Below are 7,419 nucleotides of genomic sequence, written 5' to 3' on the forward strand. Positions count from 1 at the left end.
GTTCAGAAGATGGTTGAACTGAGACCCAGAAAATGTCCTCTACTGGCCCAGGTCAGTCCCAGGCTGGGACCTGGCTTGGTACCCACAGTTCAGGGCGGTGCTTCCTCCATCTGTGCCCATCACCACCTCTCCCCAGAGCAGGTGCCACCATGTCCCCTTTAACGCCCCCCCCCCCCACCCGTCCGCCTGCCTCCTTCCCTCCCTGCTCCCCTTGCAGGCAGACGCCAGGATTGCGCTGTCTGCTGGGATCTGCCCAGTCTTTCCCGGGTGTGCGGGGTGGAACGCAGTCCCAGCGCCTGGGGGCCGTTGGGCGAGGGCCGCACCGGCAGGATGGTGAGTGGGACCATGGGTTTGGTAGGTCCTTCTCTGGGATTCTGTGTCTCCGAATCTACCTCCTTCAGTGTTTCCCTCCTTAGCCCTTCTCCCCCTCTCGGCTCTCCCACCTCTACCTCTCACCTTCTTGTAGCTCCTTCTCTCCCACTCTTTCCATCTCTGCCTCGCCTTTTCTTATTCTTCTAGGTCTGTCCCTACTTTTCTCTCTCTCCCGCCCCCCGCCCCGGTCCCTTTTCTCTCCCCCTCTCTCAGTCTCTGTCTCTGCGTCTGTCTGTCTCTCCCCGTCCTCCCTTACCCTACTCCTCCGGCACTCTCTCTCCCCTCTCTCCCTCTGTAACTCCGCTTCTCCATCTTTCCCTCCTCTCGCCTGTCTCTCCTGCTGTCTCCATCTCTCCTGCTTTGCTATGTATCTCAGTCTCTTCTCCTGTTCTCGCCTTCTGTGTCTCTCGCTCTCTCCGCTTCTACCACCCCCACCTGCGCGGGTTTGCTGCAGTCTCCTGGCGTTCGGATAACCTTGCCGCTGCCGCTGCTCCGGCTCCTCCGCCCCTCCTCCCTCCTCCCCAGTCCCCGGCCTGGGCCGGAGAGAGGGAGAGAAGGGGGCGGGGCTCAGGGTCTCCGGCGCGGGGGTTCGCGGGGGCAGGCGGGTTGCCCACGCAGAACTAAGGGAGAGTGGGTCCAGGGGCGTGAGCTTTGCGCAAGGGCCGTGAAGTCCCAGGAGAGTGGGGCTGGGGAGAGGGTCTGCTAGCCTTCTCCTTGGGACCCTGGCTGGTTGGGGACCTGGGCGTGTAAGAAGTCCTCGCGGCGAGAAAGGAAGGCCGGGGGGCAGGGGGCTAGTCTTCTGAAAGGGAGGCTGGACTGAGCGCTGGGTGCCCCCAGGTGTGTGCTCGGGCGGCCCTCGGTCCCGGCGCGCTTTGGGCAGCTGCGTGGGGAGTCCTCCTGCTCACCACCGCGGCGGAGGCGCAGCGCGGCCGGAAGAAGGTCGTGCACGTGCTGGGTGAGTCAGGGCCGTGGAAGCGGATCTTGCCCCGCAGAAGCCGTGGGCAAATAGGATCGCCCGGGTGCGCGGAGCGGGAAAGAGGGAGGGTGCTGGGCGGTCCTGATGGCCACAGTCCCCACGCCGCTCTTCCCGCTCTGAGTCCCCGCCCTCTCCCTAATTTCCTCCTGCAGCCCCTTTACCTTTCTGATCTCCTGACCCTCACCTAACTTTTCTTCCTACACCCCCTTCCCTGGGTCCCGCTCCCCAGGTGCTCCTGCCCCGCCCCTGGGGCCTCTTAACCCTCTTTGGTCGTCCACAGAGGGGGAGTCGGGCTCGGTGGTGGTGCAGACAGCGCCGGGACAGGTGGTCAGCCACCGGGGTGGCACCATCGTCTTGCCCTGCCGCTACCACTACGAGGCAGCCACTCATGGCCACGACGGCGTCCGCCTCAAGTGGACCAAGGTGGTGGACCCGCTGGCCTTTGCCGATGTCTTCGTGGCGCTGGGCCCCCAGCACCGAGCGTTTGGCAGCTACCGCGGGCGGGCTGAGCTGCAGGGCGATGGGCCCGGCGACGCCTCCCTGGTTCTCCGCAACGTCACGCTACAGGACTACGGGCGCTATGAGTGCGAGGTCACTAACGAGCTGGAGGATGACACGGGCATGGTCAAGCTGGACCTGGAAGGTGACCAGACCGTGGGCAGGACGAGTCACATTTCTAAGGGAGGAGAGAGGATATTGCAAAGGGCAGAAACCAAGTCAAGCTGGCCTGAAGGGATTTAGCAGCTCGGTGGGGTAGGATAATGGTTGTGATTTGGGGCGATTTCGCTCCTCAGGGATATCAGCAACGTCTAGAAGCAGGTTATGGTGGTATATAGCGGGGAGAGGCCAGGGATGCAGTGAAACATCCCATAAAACACAGGCAATCCGCCCAAGCAAAGAATAATCCAATCCAAAATGTCAATAGCGAAGAGGTTGGGAAACCCTGCAGTAGAATTCAAGCACTCACACCATGTCAGGAATCCTTCCCTCAGCTCTGCCTTCCTGGGTGGTCTTTCCTTGGACAAGTTTCCTGGGTGGAAATAAAAAGTAGTGCCAGGCTTCCACCCTCCCAGCTTGGCAATCGATTTCCTTTAAGTGTTACCTAGAGTCCCAGAGTTGTCTCTCATTGGCCCAGCTTGAATCATGTGCCTATCCAAGAGCCAATCACTGTGCCTGGGAGATAGGTTGCTCTGACTGGCTGACCGTGGAGCTGAGAGGTGGCGTTTTTATTTGAAGAATTCCCTTCCATTTGGTTGCTTTCCTCACTCCACCTTAGAAGACTCTAGGAGAGATTTCTTAGCCCTCACTTGCTGAACTTCCCAACAAGAGCGAACAACAACAATAACAAAAGCAGCTCTCCTTTCTTGGGTGTTTTCTATGTGCTAGGAGCTTGGTTGAAGAATTCTCTGGAGTCTCTCATTTAATTTTCCCAAAACCCCTGAGGAAGACGCTATTACTAGCAGATGGGCAATTGGCTCAGAGAGGTTAGAGCCTTGACCAGGACACATACCAGTGAGTGGCAGAGCCAAGACTCAAACTCCAGGCTCAGGCTTCAGCTCTTCTCTCTGGTTCTTGTTTGAGCCTTCCTGCAACTGCTGAGAGATGCATCTGCACCCACAAAGCCTTCCCCCCAAACACAGACACACAGAATGCTAGTGAACTGAGTTGACTGTGATTCTGACGAGGGAGGAGTTAACGAACAGAAGGTAGATGGGAAAACAATGGGAAGTGTCCTGGGTAATCCTGGAGACCAAAGAGCTCTGTCTAGAGTCAAATACTCATGGGCTCCCAGCGTGGGGGAGTCAGCTCGGTGGGCTCAGAACTTGACCAGAAGGCAGGTCCCAATGCTGGAAGAATGTCAGAAGCACACAGAACTGAAGAAGCAGGATTGTGGGAGCTGGGTTTTGAAGGATGAATAGGAGTTCTACAAGTGGAAAGGTGGAAAGAACACGAACAAAGGTCTCCAGGGGTGGAAAGGAGGTGGACGTGATTAAGTGCGTCAAAGAGGAGATCAAGTGAATCCCAAGTTGAAGGCAAAGGAAGTATGAGGGATATGAGCTGGGGAAAGGCTGGTCAGGTCTGACGCTAGAGGGAGGGATGGACTGAAAGGTGGCGCCCCTGATGTCAGGTAGGTGGATGCGAATTGGGGGGTCCGAGCTGACCCTGCGTATCCCCTCAGGTGTAGTCTTCCCTTACCACCCTCGTGGAGGCCGCTACAAGCTGACCTTCGCCGAGGCTCAACGCGCGTGCGCTGAGCAGGACGGCATCTTGGCGTCGGCCGAGCAGCTGCACGCGGCCTGGCGCGACGGTCTGGACTGGTGCAACGCGGGCTGGTTGCGCGACGGCTCGGTGCAGTACCCGGTGAGCCAGCCCCGGGAGCCCTGCGGCGGCCTGGGCGGGACCGGGAGCGCCGGGGCTGGCGGCGGAGCCTCCGGAGGTGTGCGCAACTATGGCTACCGCCACAACGCAGAAGAACGTTACGATGCTTTCTGCTTCACGTCCAACCTCCCGGGTGCGTAGGCCCCACCCCTGGGAGGAAGGTCCTGCCCACCGCTGGCGCGGGCTCCGCCCCACCCGTGAGACCCCACCCCCAGGCCTGTCTCAATATTCTTTCCCACTGTGCTGTTTTCTCTCCTCGCCTTTCCTCTCCACACCTATCCACACCCGGAGGTCCCTAGTATAGTCAAGGCACGGCAATCGAACAAAGCCTGGCACCAACACTGCTCTAGCCGAGGCCTTGGTCCCGGGCTGCAGAGGAGCGGGTGAAGTTTCTGAACCCTGAGGCTGTTTCCTGGGCGGCAGGCGAGAGGGAGTCCTGAAATCCGAGGAGGCCCAGCCCCAAGAGCGGCCCTAATCACTCCTACCCACCCCTCTGCAGGGCGCGTGTTCTTCCTGAAGCCGCTGCGGCCGGTGCCTTTCTCCGGAGCGGCGCGCGCCTGCGCGGCGCGCGGCGCCGCCGTAGCCAAGGTTGGGCAGCTGTTCGCCGCGTGGAAGCTGCAGCTGCTGGACCGCTGCACCGCGGGCTGGCTGGCGGACGGGAGTGCACGCTACCCCATCGTGAATCCGCGCGCGCGCTGCGGCGGCCGCCGGCCGGGTGTACGTAGCCTCGGCTTTCCCGACGCCTCGCGCCGCCTCTTCGGCGTCTACTGCTACCGCGCGCCTGGCGCACCGGACCCCGCCCCTGGCGGCTGGGGCTGGGGCTGGGCTGGAGGCGGCGGGTGGGCCGGAGGCGCCCGAGACCCCGCCGCGTGGACCCCGCTGCGCGTCTAGGCCTGGGCAGTGGACCGCGGGGGCGCTTGGCGGCTGGCCGAGTGCCCTGCAGCGTGGACTGACCGCACACTTGGAGACTGGCCATACCCCTTGCGGTGCCCTGCAAGTTGACCAGACCTCCTGCGGTCCTTAACCCCTGGCCGCACCCTCTGAGGTCCCCAGAGTCTGACCAGTTCTCCGAGCCAAGTCCCTTGGAGTCCCCTGGAGATCAACCAAGCCCTCCCTTTTCTGAACGGTGGATTGGGTCTCCTCTCCCAAACTTCCCCAGGAGATGAGGCACACCCTCTGAGAATCCCTGGAGCCCAACAGACTCTGAGGTCTCCTGAACACTGGACACGTCTCCGGAAATCTTCTGGAACTTACCCCATGGTCGCCTGGAGGCTGGACCCCCGGGATTATTTGGAGACTGGCCACACGTCCTATGCATCTCCCCAGAGACTGTAGACTGGTCCCTTAAGGCCACCTGGACACTGAGCCCTCCTACCCACCATCTGTAGAGAAACCAGAAACCTCTGAGTTCGTCAGCTGACCACACGGCCATGGTCACATGAACACTGTGGGCTCCTGTCCTCTTCCCTAAGGTAACCTGGAAATTGGTTACTCCCATTCTCTCCCTTTCTCCCACAAGTACCCCAAAGTTTCCAGAATAACAGGTCATGTCTCCAGGTCACTGTGGAGAACAATCCCACCCCTTCAGTTCCAGGGGAGACCACCCTCTTCTGTCACCGTTAATACAGGTTCACATGCCCCAGCTGGCTCGCATGACGGGGTGCCCGTGGCGCATCCCTCAGATTCTGAGGGAGCAAGTCTGCCTTTACCTGAGGGCCCCTTTCCTAGCCGTCACCTAAGAGACCATCTCCCGGGCCCAGGGACCCATAAAACCCATGTCATTTGCCATGGAGACACATTGCCCCGCTTCCGATCGTTACCAAGGCGACCAGTCCAGCTTCCACTGTCACCTAGAGTCACACAGCCCTTCCTTCACCAGTCACACCCATGGAGTCAGCGCCTCCCTCCTCCAGCTGTAACCATGGATACCACACGTTTCCCGTCTTACCCGCCTTCACCCCAGAGACCTACAGCTTCACTCCCACTGTCCTCACCCTGACCAACAGCCAAGGAGACCACCCTCTCCTCTAACTGTCCTGAGGTTCTCCAGCTCTCACCATGGAAACAGGCTGCTCCTTTCCGCGGGCGCCCCAGCTCCCTGCTCCTCTCTAGGCTCCGCCCCCAAGCGGCTTGGACCCCGCAGCTGTTGCCATGCAGACTAAACTCCGGTTTCTGAGATAACGGAACACCTGTCCCCTTAGGCTTTTTCTTGTAGGTAGGGCCCGCCCCTCCACATTGTCACCATAGAGGCTGTCAGCGTCATCTCCGTGACCACTGACTTCCCAGTCCTCAGGAACTTCTTACCATGGGCCGGAACTTGCTCCATAGGGTCTAATGGCTGCCCCTTGACCACTGGGCCCAGCTCCAGGCGGACTTCTGGAGCCGCTGGATACCCTCCGTTTGCACGCTAACTACATCCCAGACAACAGCTGTGCACGAGATAACCTTGCAACATCCAGATGAGCAAATGAGACCCTGGTGTGCCCCAACCCTTTGTTCTGTGCAAGCGCGAGGCTCTTTTCCTCTCTGAGACCACGTCCCCATTCTCCCTGAGGTCCTCCCTCCCTTTCTAACCTCCCGACCCCCACATTTCCCTTCTTAGAGATCCAGGAGAGGTGGAATTGTCTGTAAACCTCAAAATCCACTCTGAACTCCAGGTTCTAAGGGGCGATTTGTGTTAACAAGTCAGGACCCTGTCAAACTCCCCAGTGTTAATAGCTCACTCAGGGAGACTGTCCATGAACAAGGCCACCCCAGCTGTTAGAGTCCCCAGTTTCAAGGTCTTGCCTGGACTGGGGTCCTTCCTGGAGCCCTCCTATTGTCACATCCATCTCCAGGAAACTTGTCTGTGGGTTTGGGGACCAGGTGTGCCTGAGTTTGAATTCTGCCTCTGTGACCAAGTGATGAAACCCCTGATCTTGTTCCCTCCTGTGTACCAGGGCTGTTTTTAAGGTCCCAGTGAGTGCAAAGTGTTAACAGCAGGGGCTCAATAAATCTTTTCTTTTCTTTTTTGATGAGTGAGAAAATGAGGCAGTTGGTGGGTAGTTACTTCAAAAATGCACGTTGGTAGACAAAATGTTTTTCAGCTGGGGCAGCAGTGGGGCTTGGTGATGATTTGGTCAGGAAACTTCTCTCATTCCTCAGGACCATTCATTCCCTCTCCCCAATCTCTCTTTCCTCTCCCTTCCCCCATCATGTTTTCCTTCTCTCCCTTAAGCCACCTCCCATGGGTCTGGCCCTGCTCAGCCCTGTCCTAATTGGGTCACTAACCAATCCAAGGGTTCCTCTCAGTCCCTTGGAAACAAAGTGTGTGAAACTGGATGTTGACTTCCTGCATCAGGAAGGCAGAGAAGTTGCAGATTTTCCATGGGGTGGGGTGAAGGTGGGGGTCAGGGGAGTGTGGGCTAAGAAGTAGTGAAAGTTTCTTGGATGTAAAGAAAGGAGAAGAGAAAAAAAAGTGTAAATGTCTGATACAGCTGGAGAAGTGGGATGGTTGACTGAACTGCTGGTGCCTCAGTATCAGATGGGACAGAACTAGAAATTCCAACCACTCATCTGAAGTCAGGGCCAGCCTCCTGGTTAGAGAGCCTTGGGCTCCAACTGAGCCTTAGCTTCCTTGAATAGGAGAATGGTAATGGGGCGTGTTTCTGGAGATGAGTGCGTGAGATTTCTTTCATCCCTCCGTTTCCCTG

At 58.6% G+C, this 7,419-nt stretch overlaps 1 protein-coding gene across 1 annotated transcript; it reads left to right on the forward strand.

Moving 5' to 3' along the window:
- Window positions 1–201: 201 nt before the first annotated feature.
- Window positions 202–6,741, forward strand: HAPLN4 (hyaluronan and proteoglycan link protein 4). Its single transcript, XM_020884493.2, has 5 exons — window positions 202–333; window positions 1,210–1,327; window positions 1,629–1,991; window positions 3,528–3,860; window positions 4,227–6,741. Exons 1-5 carry the CDS (start codon window positions 331–333, stop codon window positions 4,616–4,618), a joined length of 1,209 nt encoding a protein of 402 aa, XP_020740152.2. The 5' UTR covers window positions 202–330; the 3' UTR covers window positions 4,619–6,741.
- Window positions 6,742–7,419: the final 678 nt, after the last annotated feature.

This window comes from Odocoileus virginianus, chromosome 3 (assembly GCF_023699985.2).
Source record: "Odocoileus virginianus isolate 20LAN1187 ecotype Illinois chromosome 3, Ovbor_1.2, whole genome shotgun sequence".
Lineage (NCBI taxonomy): Eukaryota > Metazoa > Chordata > Mammalia > Artiodactyla > Cervidae > Odocoileus > Odocoileus virginianus.